We start from the raw sequence: 13428 nt of genomic DNA, 5'->3' as shown, positions 1-13428 counted from the left end.
ACACTCGGCCAGTGCTTTGTTCAGGAGGCTGCACCAGGCACTTTATATACAGCTTCCCCGCCTTCTGATAGCCCCTCAGATGGTGTTTTCATTATGGTCCTACTCTCCAGATGAGCAAACTGAGGCCCAGCGACCCTCAGGGCCCTCCTAGTTTGGCAGCAAGGTAAGCGCCAGCACTGAAGCCAGTTCCCAAGCCAGGCTGGGCTACCAGGACCACTCAGCCCGCCCCTTCTGAGCACACTCTCTGGAGCCCATCCATCGGCACCCTGCAACCGAGTGGTGAAAGCTTCATGTAACTTGAGGCTGATCAAAGCTGGAAGCCTCGCGATGAGGCTGTGACAGCATGTCGTGTGTGTGCCAGGGACACTCTCGAGGCCTTTGAAGGATGATTTACCGGAGTCGCAGCCCCCCGCGGGCCTTCAAAGGCACAGACAGCGCTCTGGGCGACAGCCCTGCCCCACCCGGAGGACCCATCTCTGTTGCCAGAACCAGTTCTTGTGTTGCTGTCACCTCCCTCTGACTCACAGGCTCACCTCCCTTCAACTGTTCTGCTGCCCACCTCCCAAACCCCTCTCTGGGCCCCGTTCTCCTCCCAGAAGGATCCGTGAGATCCCCGGCACCCACAGACCGATACCATTACCTGCAGGTCATCCTGTGGGGCCCCCAGGTGCATCCCCCCAGGCACCCCTCACTGTCCTGCCCCCAGAGTCACCAGGAGAGGCCCACACCCCAGCAACCACCCTGGGGCTCCTCACGCCCCATCCTTTGTCAGGACTGCCTGGAGGGGACGCTGTGGCCCCGGCTCCTTCCTCCTGAGACTGACGACTCCCACCCAGGTCAGACTGTGGCTTGGGTGCCCGCAGCCCCAGAGCGCAGACACACACAGACAGAAACGGCCAGGTCAGAGTCAGAGTCAGGCCTGTGCCGCTCAGAACTGTGGGCCTCGGACAAGCCGTCTCTCCCGCTGAGCCTTTGCTCATTTGTAGAACCAGGACCCTGGAAGCCTGCCCTAGGGCTGTTGTGAACTGCAGCCCACCAGGCTCCTCTGTCCATGGAATTCTGCAGGGAAATGAATCCTGGAGGGGGTAGCCATTTCCTTCTCCAGGGGATCTTCCCGGCCCAGGGATCGAACTTAGGTCTCCTCCATTGCCGGATGGATTCTTTACAGGGAAACCCAAATTGTAAAGTGAAAGTATTAGTCGCTCAGTTGTGTCCGACTTTTTGCTACCCCACTAGCCTCCTCTGTCCGTGGGATTTCCCCAGGCAAGAATCCTGGAGTGAGTTGCCATTCCCTTCTCCAGGAAATCTTCCAGAGATCGAATCTCCTGGATTGCAGGCAGATTCTTTACCATCTGAGCCACCAGGAAGCCCTGAGCACTGAATGGCCAGGCTGGGGGCGGTCTTCAGCATGGGCCCATGTGCAGAAAACCCTCAGCATGTGACAGCCGCTGTGATCACCTTCCCGTCAACCCCACAGACATCCCTGTGTTTCCCAGATGGGCGCAGGCACAGCGGCTTCCCCCTGTGGCAGCTTCCATCAGAGCCTCCAGTAAACCAGTCTGTCCCTGTGCCTGGGACCCTCATGTTCTCCGACACCCCATTGCCCCCCAGAGGATGACCTCCCGCCTCCTTGCCTTGCACTGGAGGACCTGAAAGTCTAAAGTCAAATGAGAAGGGTGCCTGTGAGGCCCCCAAGAGAGGCTTATCAGCAGGTCCCCTGATGGGGTAAGTCACAGCTCCAAGACTCAGTTTCCCCATCTGCCCAATGGGCTCAGAGCAGCCCTTCCCTCTCAGGCACCAGTGAGGGTGTAAGTGGAGAATCTGACCCAGTCCCTGCATGGTGAGGTGCTCTGGCCCCCCTGATGTCCTGTCCCCAGCCCTGCCACCCCCTCCTTACTCTGCTGTGACCCCCTTCTTTCCACAGGTGCCGCCGCGGGCTCCGCTGTCGGCAGTAAGTACACTGTGGGGCCACCCGTCTGGGGAAGGTGCCTGGGGCCCTCAGTGCACAAGCCTCTCTGCACGTCCTGGAAAGAACAGGAGGGGAAAGACGGGACTTTCCTGTCCTCCCCTCCCCAGGTCCACCCCCTCCTCCGATCCATTTGCTTCTTCCCCCTCCTTCTCTCCTTCCTGTCTCACAAGCCCTTCCCTCCAGCTTCTTGACTGGTGCTGCTTTGGAAAGATCCCTTTGTCCCACCCCCGCCGGGAACCCCCCACTTCTCCCACTCCTGCCAGCCAAGAATGGGGGTCACCTTCCATGACTGGTGGCAGAAGCCACCCCAGTCTGATCACAGGGTTTGGCCTCCCTCTGCACAGCCCACAGCTATCACCATGGCAGCTGCTCGCCCGTGGGAGTCTGGGTGAGATGAACCAGGATCCCGGCTGCAGGGATGCTAGGGGAGGTGACCCAGACCCCCATGCGTCCAGCTCAACTCAGGCCCCGGAGCAGCCAGACTGTCACAAGGAGGGTCTGGGCGTCCCAGGAATTCAACTGGGAAGGTGAGGGAGGGTGGGAGGGGGTGACCGACCGACTATCGCTAAGTCATCATCAAACATGCACAGTGCCGGGCATCAGCTAAGCAGGATCCTCGTACTATCTCATTCTGTCCTTGAAGCCAGCACCCCCCGGTGGGTGTTGCCATCTGCTCTCAGATTCAGCAGGAGAGAACTTGCCAGAGTCAAACAACCAGCCAGCGGCAGACCCCCAAATCTCAGGCTTCCAGGGGTGCCACCCCACCCCCTGCCATGGCTCTTTGATGCCAAACGCAACCCCTGTGGGACGCCAGTGGGCAGAGAGGGACCAGAGGAAGCTGGATTCGGAGGGGATGCTGGGCCCCCCAGTGGGATAGTAAGCTGTTCGTCTGCACTGGTCCCCCACCACTGACCCCCACCTGCACCCTCTCTCGCTTTTCTCGTCTCTCACCAGGCACCAGCAGGTCCCGGAAACAGCCCGTCCCCAAAGCCCCTGTGGCCACTGTGGCCATTAGGGGGGACCCCACCTCTCCTATCCCCCCAACATCCACTGCCTGGGCCCCTGGGGCCCCCAGCACCCTACAGCCCACAGGTGGGTGCCCAGCTGCCCTGCCCTTCCCCACTCCTTGCCCCGAGTCCCTGCCCCTCTCTGCGATGTGGGGGTATCAGCTCTGGGGAGGGCAGGGGCTTGGCTTTTAGAGCAGAGGATGCCAGATCCAGAGTTGCGGGAGCACAGCGCCTGGAGGCCTCCAGGCAGTCCGGACCTCCTGTTGCTGCGGTCTAGCCAGGGTGCCCAGGGCTCACAGCAAGCCCCTGGACCCCCCTCCCTAGGCACTGCTCAGCGTCGCCCAGAGAGCCCAGGGAGCCAGCCTTGGCCCTGCCCCCACAGCCATGCCAGCCCTCCAGCCCTGCCCCTGCCCCCGGCGGCTGACCCCTAGGAGATGGACAGGGCAGGGTTAGCTGAGCAAACAGGGTTAGCTGAGCAAACAGACTCCTCAGATCAGCAGGGCAGAGGGGATTGCCGCCTTGAGCTACATAACCTCTGAGCTGGGCTTTTAGACTGTGGACTGCTGGGCCTTTGGGGGCTCAGAGTGCTAGGGGAGGGCCAAGCCAGGGGTGTATGGGAGGCTTGGGCTGCTGGGGTGGCCCTCTGGTCTCCCTGGGGGAGCCCCGCCAGATCCTGCCTTCCGGGAGTGCCAGGACTTGAAAGGACTCGTCCTCCCCCAAGGGTGACAGGAAGATGTGGCCAAGGTCCCTGGTTCCACTGTCCGGGGCGGGGTGCCCTGACTGCATGCCCCCACCCTGTCCCATCCCCTCTGCAGTGAGAAGCTGGCAAGGTGGGGGTCTCCTTACTCCTGGGGCAGTGCCATGACCCTTCCTCTCTCTCATGCTCACGGACCCTAGAAACCCCTGTCAGCGGGGAGAGGTCCCCGACTCTCTGGCCTCAGCTTATTGTGGGGGATGGGGCTCAGCCCTCTCCCAGCTGCAGGAAAGTGCCCGTGCCCAGCTCCTCCATGGGGCCAGAGGCTGACACGCCACATGTCTTTTCTTTCTGTCCCCCTCCCTTCTCCACAGGAGGCATTTGCCTGGGTGGGGCGGGGGAAGGGGCCCGCTGGGAGAGCCGAGGATTTCAGGCTGGCCTCCTGGCCCAGTAATCTCTTTGGGTGGAGAACGTGGGTCACTGGGAGTCCAGGCTCCAGACGTAAGTTGGGCCAGCCTCCTGAGAGGAGTGGTTTTGTTGTTGTTGAGTCTGTGATGGGCAGACCGGAGCAAAAATAGTCGTGGTGGGTGCCTTGTCTGCCTGCAGGTGGTGATCTATCTGGGTGGGAGGCCAGACAGACAGACAGACACACACACACGCACACACATGCACACACGAGGAACCTGGACTCCATTTTTGGAGCTGCTTCTGACGCGGGACACGGAGTGCCAACTGCAAAGCTGGGAATTAAGGAGAGTGTCAGAGTCAGGGCGGTGAGCCTGGGTAAGGGAAGGTATGAATCGTGAGGGTCCCCAGGACCCTGATGCTAAGAAGGAGGCACCCCTCCCTCCAGGCTGGACTATCGGACATCCAGAAAGGTCAGGGTCCTCTTTGCCTCTTGAGCCCAGGGCCGGGCTGGGAGCCCAGTCCCTAGCGGCCCACGTCTTAGGGGTCACCAGTCCTCTTTAGCACCTGAAGCCCTCGCCTGGGTCCCCGTGATGCTCCCCACCCCCCGCCACTGATGACGACATTCAGTGTGGGGGGTGGCGACCGGGTGTCTCCCAGGCCAGAAGCTTGTAGTGGATTCCTGGTTCACAGCCCCAAGAAATGGGGACTGAGGTTTCCCTAGTCCCCCCAGGTTAAGGCTTAGGAAGCAGCAGCTGGGTTTTTACAATATGTCAATGATCCCTCAATAAAGCTGTTTTAAAAAGAAAGAGTAGTTGCTCAAGGAAACAAGCCAGGTCCTGACCTTGGGGCTCACTGACTTCTGATGCTTCCTGCCCACTCAGCTGTCCAAAGCCACGGTCCTGAGACCCTGGGGAGCTGTGAGGTGGTGCTGCCTTTAAGGCCAAGTTTGCATGGCTCCCCAGTTTTGAAGGAACAGACGGGCATCCATCTGGCCTTGGCAAGCAACATGAGTCACTCTGAGAAGGCTCTTCCGGAACACCTGAGCGCATCCCTGGAAAGTCCAGTCTTTCCCACCCCCAGGCCACCAGAAAGGTCCTGGTTCTCTCCAGGTGCCTCCCAACAGGTGCTTCAGGCTCTTTGTACCAAGTCCAACTGGGCCTGTGGACCGCTGGCCCGCATGTCTCTCCCTGCTGCCCATGTCAAGCTGTCCTGAGGATGGGGACTGCCAGAGGAGAGGCTGTTCAAGACCACTAACCCTGACCCCAGTGTGGCTGCGGGGGGTGGCGGGAGCGAGACTGCAAAGCACCATGCCTTCAGGGCGGGTTTATTGCCGCAGCCCTAATTAAGCCCTTGCCAATTTGAGTCTGGAGGCCTCTTCTCATTGAACATCCCATAAATGTCAATTTCACATCCAGAGGCTCCCAGCTCCCAGCTGGAACATCCCCCGCACTTTTTAGCTGGTAGATTTTCTTTCTCTTTCTCCACCAACTGGCATCATGCGTAATCCCTTTAAGAAGCGGAAAATATCTGATTTCTCCCCTTGTCCCTCTGGGTTTGTCCTTTGAAATTCGGCACAGGGTGATTCTTCCATTTCTCATCTTGCCAGCCCTGTCCGCGTCGCCTACTGTGGGTCCAGTTAGTCCTGGAGACGGTCAGTGTGGCACTTGGGGGCTGACTCATATTGGGGTCCCTGGTGAAGATGGGCCCAATCTAGGGCTCAGGGAGGATGCTCCCGGTTGCCAGATCGGGGTTGGACTGGAAGCTTTCAAGGACCCTCTGGGCATGTTTGGTGTCTTGGCCAGAACACACACACTCCCTTTACAGCCATTGGCCAGAGACCTCAGTGCAGAGAGGTCTGGGCCCCGATACAGGACTCTGTCTAACTCCAGCCTTCATTCAGAACGGAGGCCATGCAGGGAGGAAGCTCCAAGAAAGAGGAGTCCCTCTGAAGAAAGGGCTGTCCAACGTATGCAGATTCTCAGGCAGGGGTCCCTGTCCCATCTGGCATCCCTGCGCCCTTCAACAGGCTGCCTTAGCATAGATGCTGCCTCTCCTATAGATTTGAACCCAGTTCCACTTGGCTGGTGTAGACAGAGCCGCTTCTTAGAGTGCTGCTTCTATAAGCGGCCTGCAGGGGGTGATGCCTCAGGAGGTCCCCGGGACAGCCCCAGCCCCTCCCGTGACTTGGTTTCTCCTCTTCTCTCCCCCAAGAGTGGAGCAGGCCATCCACCGCTGCCCCGCTCTGGGCGAGCGTCCCTTGGCCCCAGGTGTCCTCCAGTGCAGAAGGTATGGGGTGGGGGGGTTGCTCCTGAGACTCTGCAGTGGAGGGATCAGGGCCACGTGGTGGGAACCCCGGGTGGCAGGGCCCCCCCCCCCGAGGGTGGAGGGGAGGGGCCTTGGAGCTCTACTCCACACCCCCAACCCCACCTACTTAGCCAGCGTGACCTCACCACACCCGACCCCTTTCAGTCCTGCACTCTAACCCTCACCTTAACCCCCGAGAGCTCCCAAGCCCAGTGGAGACCCTGTCCTGAGAACAGTAATGCCCTGAGGCTCTAGAGCCAGAGAGGGCTTCCTGCAGGGGCTTGGCTCCTGGGTCGAGAAGATCCGCTGGAGCAGGGCATGGCAACCCACTCCAGTATTCTTGCCTGGAGAACCCCATGGACAGAGGAGCCTGGTGGGGCTACAATCCATGAAGTCGCTTCTTGGGGAAGGGGGAAGGTAGCCTTCCGGGTGGCAGGACCAGCTGCGGCAAAAGCTTGGCGGTGGGACGCCAGGGAGCAGTGGGCTTCACCAAGCAGGACATGGGGAGGGCTCGGGGCGGGGCCGGGGGGGGCGGGTGGTCGCACTGAAACCAAGCCCAGAGCCTCATTCTCCCATTGCGTTGGGAAGAAACTCGTGTGGGCTCGAGGACTCGTCTGCACTTATAGTGGACACACCCAGGAAGCACACAGGGTCTGCCTGAGTCTCCAAGATGGGACACTGTCCCTGGTCCCAGCTCACCGTTCCCTGGCGGTAGGACATGATGCCAGGCTCGGGCGGCAACCCCACCCGCACCTCCCGTTCCCCTCTCACGGGCTGTGAATGGTGAGCCGGGCTTTGCGCGCCCCCTGCTGGTGAGTGGTTCCGGAGGCAGAATCACAATTGGGGAGGGTCTGCGGAGACCTCTGAGTCCAGGGGCGTCCTCCCCGGCGATGGGGAGCCAGCTGGAGCAATCACATCCTGGCCCTGGACCGATTCGGGCACCGCGGCCTCTCAGGGAGAACCCGAGGGGACCGTGGCATGCTCCCCCACAAATAAAGGGCTGGGTTCTGGGCAGTCTGTGCTCCTGGCTAGATGGCTCCTGACAGTGGAAGGCAAAGGACTCACTCTGCGTGGAGCAGGGAGCTTGCTTCAGAAAGGAAGTGCTGAGTCGCTCAGTCATGTCTGAGCGACTTCACGGACTGTAGCCCGCCAGGCTCCTCTGTCCATGGGATTCTCCAGGCAAAAATACGGGAGTGGGTTGCCATTTCCTCCTCCAGGGGATCTTCCCGACCCAGGGATGGAACCTGCATCTCTTGCTTCTCCTAGATTGGCAGGCGGGTTCTTCACCACTGAACCACTGGGAAAGGAAGGGAGATGCCCAAATCTTGCATGCCAGGTTCACACTCTGGAGCTAACCCTCACAGAAGTCTGGAGAGGAGCAATAGTTCAGGGAGTCCAAAGTGGTGGTTTTCAACCACTCAACAAAGCGTCCAGCTTCAGCAAAGTCTTGAGCAAAGCATGAGAGATGTCAGAATAATGTGGGAGGGTGAATCCAGCTGAGCTGATGGTAGATGGTCTCCGAGGGGGGTACCAAGGCATGCCGGGTTCTGCACGCTGCTGGCTGTGCTGTGTCATCTCAAATCTGAGCAGTGACAAAGCTGCTCCAGAGCTCGCCCAGGGCACCTTGGGAGCCTCTACTGGGCTTTATCTGGGCAAAGACAGCCCGCCCTGGGCAGCTGGACCACGGCTGATGAAAGGGCTTGTTTCTCATCTCTCCAAGCTGCGGGCACCTCCGCTGTTGCCCCTGCCCCCGCCAAGGCCTCCAAACTTTTCCAGCTCAGGCCCAAATCTCCTCAGGTGATGCCTGTTGAAGAATTCGAAGGTAAGAGGAAGGCCGTGGGGTGGATCAGCCCTCCTCCAGCATTTCTCCCCCTACCTCCAAAAAAAAGTGCTGGACGAGGACCAGTGATGCCCGGCTCAGAAAACCCTCCCAGAGTAGCTGGGTCAAGGTGAAGCAGAGCCTGTCTCCCCTCCGGTCCTCCCTCCCGAGGGACCTGGGGGCAGGCATGAGTCAGAAGCACAGTGGGCAGGCACAGGGCATGCAGAGCAGTTGCCAGAAATAGCCTGTCCTGGCTCCCACGGGAGGTGTGGCCCAGGGGCTCAACTTGGTGGAAGCAAGATCAGGGACACGAGGTCACCGACAGTACTCCTTGGGACATCTGGAGGATGTCTCACCTTCTCACTGTCCCTGGAGGGACAAGGTGACGGGGACAGGAGGCCATGGGGCTAGAATGCCACCCAGCTCCTCCTGGGCACAGCTCGGAGGCTCTTTTCTTCAAGGTCTCCCACGTCCTTGACCCTGACACCTGGTCAGTCCTCCCTTCTCCCATCACAAAGAGAAGGGTGGCTCCTCTAGGGATACACAAATGGTGTCTCGCAAAGGGCATCCTTCCTTGTTCAAGGAGAGGCTGAACCCCTTAGGAGGGGACACCAAGGGACGGCCCCCATCTGTGGCAGGGAAGGTGACCCTCCTCACCAAACTCCACCCCCTTGATGATGTCATGGAAGCCACCTCCCATCCCTGGGGGCCTCACCTCTGGGGACCACAGGTGCCTCCAGTGAGAGTCAGAAGCTGGGCCAAGGCTGGCTTTGGAGGTCAAGGCGAGAATCTCAGGGCACAAACCTTAAGGCAGCACGTGCTGTCAGGGTCGTGCGAGAGCAGGCGCTCTGCTGCCAAACACATCTGCAGAACAGCCCAGGCTAATAAGAAAGGGTCCTGCAGGTGGGGGTTTCCTTGAACCGTCTTCCAAAGCAGCACGGGGAGGAAGTTCCTGGTCCTTCCCACCTCTGGCGTACATGCATGCGTCTGCCCTTCACTGAATCACTGGGATACCGTGGTGAGCGCCATGTACCCAGGCACCGCCCTCCCTGAGCTCACCACCAGATAGCATGACCCATCCTCCCTGCATGGATCATTTCTAATCACCCCAGCATCCCTCCAGGGAGCGCTTCACCCCGGTACCCGGCCAGGGCTTCAGCGGGTGCTCTCCCTGGTGCCCTGCCCTTGGGGCCAGGTGGGAATTTGTGGGCCGGGCCCATGCTGGTTCTCATTCTGGTTCAAAGCTAGTGGGCCCATCCCTCCCCAAACGGCACAGGAGTGTTGGAGGCCCGGGGCACCTTCCTGTGCCAGGTGCCCCCCGCCCCTGCCTCAGTTTCCCTGCCTGCACCAGGGCGGGGTCGCAGGAAGGCGCTGTCTCCGTTTGCTCTCTGACCTTTGGTGTTTCTCATGCTCGGCCGGCCCAGACTGCGAGTGCTATGGCCACTCCAACCGGTGCAGCTACATCGACTTCCTGAACGTGGTGACCTGCGTGAGCTGCAAGCACAACACGCGGGGCCAGCACTGCCAGCACTGCCGCCTGGGCTACTACCGAAACGGCTCCGCGGAGCTGGACGACGAGAATGTGTGCATCGGTGAGCCCTCGCCGGCACGGGGCGGGCACGGGGCGCAGGGCGCCAGAGAGGCATTAGATGGAGTCTGGAGACCCCTGCACTGGAACCCCCGGGGGAGGCTGGTGGGGGTCATTGTCGTTCAGTCGCTCAGTCGTGTCCGACGCTTTGCAACCCCATGGACTGCAGCACACCAGGCTTCTCTGTCCTTCACTAACCCTTGGGCTTTGCTCAAACTCATGTCCATTGAGTTGGCGATGCCATCCAACCATCTCATCCTCTGTCACCCGCTTCTCCTCCTGTCCTCAGTCTTTCCCAGCTTCAGGGCCTTTTCCAGTAAATCAGTTCTTCACATCAGGTGGCCAAAGCATTGGAGCTTGAGCTTCAGCATCAGTTCTTCCAATAAATGCTCAGGGTTGATCTGGAAAAATCCCAACTCCAGGGCCCACTCCGGCTGGGTGTTTCTAAGGACAGAAGCCTCCAAAATCTGCTCTATTGATAAGCTCCCCATGTGGTTCTCCCCGCAGGCACTGGAGTTTCAGAACCACGCGTTCGAGCCAAAGACAGGGTCTAGGGCTTGCCTGGCTGTGTGGTGGTGGTGGTGGTTTAGTCGCTAAGTCGTGCTCGCCTCGTGCGACCCCATGGACTGTAGCCCACCAGGCTCCTCTGCCCATGGGATTTCCCAGGCAAGGATATTGGAGTGGGTTGCCATTTCCTCCTCCAGGGAGATCTTCCCAAGCCAAGCTGTGTGCCTTCCATCAATTCTCTTCCCCTCTCTGAGCCTGTCCCCCTGTTTGTAAAGTGGGACGTGGATCAGGTCAAGGGTTGTGCAGCCCTTCTGGGGGGACTGATGCTTTTCTTCAAATGAATCTTCTCTTGTGCTTTATAAGCCCTCCACACACCCCCGCCCCCAGTGAGCAAATGGTCTGCCTTCTTTACCCTCTGCGCCAGGCCTGGCTTTTGTGGTAAAGAAGGAAATAAATCTACAAGGAGCCCTGGGCCCAGCCAGGGGCAGGCCAACCCCAAAGGGGGGCCCCATGGCCTGCAACCAGCACCCACTAGACTGCAATGCTGTCCCCCGTAGAGGCCAGTTCTCAGCCCTGGGATGGTGAGTGCCCTTGGGAACCTCTCTGTCCATGCCCCGCCCAGCAGGCTGGCCCTGGCTGTGCAAAGCTGCAGTTGTCAGTCTGAATTATGGCAGCGGCCTTCAGATAATTTCATCAATTCTCAAGTGATCCCAAGGGAACCGTGCAGCCCATGTCACACTGGCCAGCCGCGGGGGACAGGGAGGGGCCTCTGGATCCGATTAGAGGCCGTCCTCCACCCACCCCCCCCCCAGCACCTCCTTTTTCTTTGCCTTCTGCCTCCACCCCCGGCCCAGCACTAGGCGACAAGGACACCCAGAGTGGAGGCATTTGCCTCCCCCAGGGGGCAGAGGCCCCAGGAAACCGACTGGGAAGGGGCAGGGTGAGGCTGGAGGCCCTGGAGGAGAGCTGTGGATGCCCGCTACACCTTCCCGTCCCCACACACAACACAGCCCGCAGGTCAGATGGCAGGTGGCCTCGATGAGGCCCCGCCCACCTGTCAGTCACCGCTCTTTGAAGCTGGGGTGGATCAGCGCCCGCCCCAGTTACAGAAGCAGGGAGACGGGCCCAGAGAGCGGAAAGGGCTGGCCCAGGCCACATAGCGCCAGGGCCAGAAAGAGGCGAAGGGGCTGCCTGGATGGGAGGAAATGCCGTCTTCCCTCGCGATCTGGACACCCCACGCAGCCCTCACCCCACCGTCCAGCCGCGGATGCGGAGATCCGGCCGGGAGGGTGGCGGGGTCTGGCGGGGTGGGTCCGTGCGGACAGCGCCCACAAGTCACCCTGATCACTCGCCGTGCGACTGTCGGTCCAGAGTGTAACTGCAACCAGATCGGCTCCGTGCACGACCGGTGCAACGAGACCGGCTTCTGCGAGTGCCGCGAGGGCGCGGCGGGGCCCAAGTGCGACGACTGCCTCCCCACGCACTACTGGCGCCAGGGCTGCTACCGTGAGTGCGCGCCGGGAGGACCCGGGGCTGTGGGGCCCGGGGTGGGGCCAGTGGGTGGGCGGGGCCTGATGCTGCCGGGGCCTGTAGGTGGGTGGGGCTGATGCTGCAGAGCGGGGTGAGTAGGTGGGCGGAGCCTGATGTCAAAGGCGGGGTCTGGGTGGTGGGCGGGGCCTGATGCGACTGTGGTGTCGGTACCAGGAAGGGAGCTGGAAGCAAGGGGAGCTGGGAGTTGGTTGGAGTTGGCAGGAGGCGAGAGGGCTTTCGGGGAGGAAGGGAGGCTGTCCGAGGAAGTGATGGGCTGGCGGAGACCCGATGTTAGCCACCGGAAGAGGGTGGAAGGGCGCCCCAGGTACTTGGACCGGCGCATCCCAGTCGCAGAAGCTCCAGCGCGGGTGGTGGTGGTGGGTTCGGGGTGGACCAGACCGCCGCCCGCCTTAACCGCCCCTCCGCCCCGCAGCCAACGTGTGCGACGACGACCAGCTGCTGTGCCAGAACGGGGGCACCTGCGTGCAGAACCAGCGCTGCGCCTGCCCACGTGGCTACACCGGCGCGCGCTGCGAGCTGCCCCGCTGCGACCCCGCCGACGACGAGGGCGGCCTGGACTGCGACCGCGCACCGGGGGCTGCCCCGCGCCCCGCCACCCTGCTCGGCTGCCTGCTGCTGCTGGGGCTGGCTGCCCGCCTGGACTGCTGAGCCCCGCGGAGGGCACCCCGGGCAGAGTGGGGGCCAGTCCGCGCGCCCTGTCGCGCCCTGCGCCCCTCGCCCGGAGAGCCGGGGGCCCCCGGGGGCCAGCGTCCGAGGCCTGGCGGTGAGAAGGGTGCGGCCTGAGCTGCTCCCAGGTGCTACTCAGAGTCCTCCCGCCCCGTCCCCCCTACCCCAGTGGCACCTGCCCCCGCCCCTGCACGGCAGCGGGGGATGCTGTGGGGTCCTGGCCCCAGCGGCCTCCGATTTTGGTCTTAGTTTTTCTTTTATATTACCCACCGCCCCTTTCCTTTTCTTTTTTTTTTTTGCCGGCAGTGAGACCGAGGTTGGGGAGAAACGCTGCTCACCCCACACCCTCAGATTCTGCCTCCTGCCACGCACACGACTGTTGCAGACACCCCCAACGCCTGTCCCTGGCTCACCACCAGCCAGCGGACCCAAAGTCCAGTTGCCTACAACTCTAGTCGCTGACAATTCTCTTTTCTATTCTTGGTTTTCCTTTGCAACCCACCAGACCCCAGGCCTTTCCAGAGGTCTGGTGACCAAGGAGCTCAGTGTCTGGGGGCAGGGAGGTAGGACGGAGGGGTGGGAGGGCTGGACGCTTCCTTTTGCAGAGAACTATTCTTGTTTGTATCAGCTGCCCCTGTGAAGGGGGCCCCGGGCGGGGACGCTGGTCGCCGTTGGGGGGGGGGGTGGTTGATGGTGTGTAATCTGACAGTAAAGAGTCTGCTCACTGCTGCCTCCGGGGCCTGTGTTCTTTCTGCTCTTTTTTTACCCAGCAACTGTGGAGGTGAAATGGGAACTCACAGAAAAGCCTTAAAGAAACGATTTCACTCTTAAGGCCCATCTCTTCCCCAGGCCCCTCTGTGAATAATGGGCAGGTGTGGCCAGGCCTGGCCCTGCAGTGACCTCTGATGTTCCCCA

General features: G+C 61.1%; 1 protein-coding gene across 1 annotated transcript in view; it reads left to right on the top strand.

Moving 5' to 3' along the window:
• NTNG2 (netrin G2) overlaps positions 1 to 12495 on the top strand; it is a 65570-nt gene extending 53075 nt beyond the window's left edge. Inside the window, exons 4-7 of the mRNA XM_068979114.1 lie at positions 1925 to 1951; positions 9626 to 9793; positions 11668 to 11802; positions 12260 to 12495. Of these exons, the coding sequence (XP_068835215.1) occupies positions 1925 to 1951; positions 9626 to 9793; positions 11668 to 11802; positions 12260 to 12495 (566 nt within the window). The remainder of the gene's footprint in view (positions 1 to 1924; positions 1952 to 9625; positions 9794 to 11667; positions 11803 to 12259) is intronic.
• The last annotated feature ends 933 nt before the right edge of the window (positions 12496 to 13428 follow it).

This window comes from Capricornis sumatraensis, chromosome 1, assembly GCF_032405125.1.
Source record: "Capricornis sumatraensis isolate serow.1 chromosome 1, serow.2, whole genome shotgun sequence".
Taxonomy (NCBI): Eukaryota; Metazoa; Chordata; class Mammalia; order Artiodactyla; family Bovidae; genus Capricornis; species Capricornis sumatraensis.
This window is presented reverse-complemented; position numbering and strand designations above follow the sequence as displayed.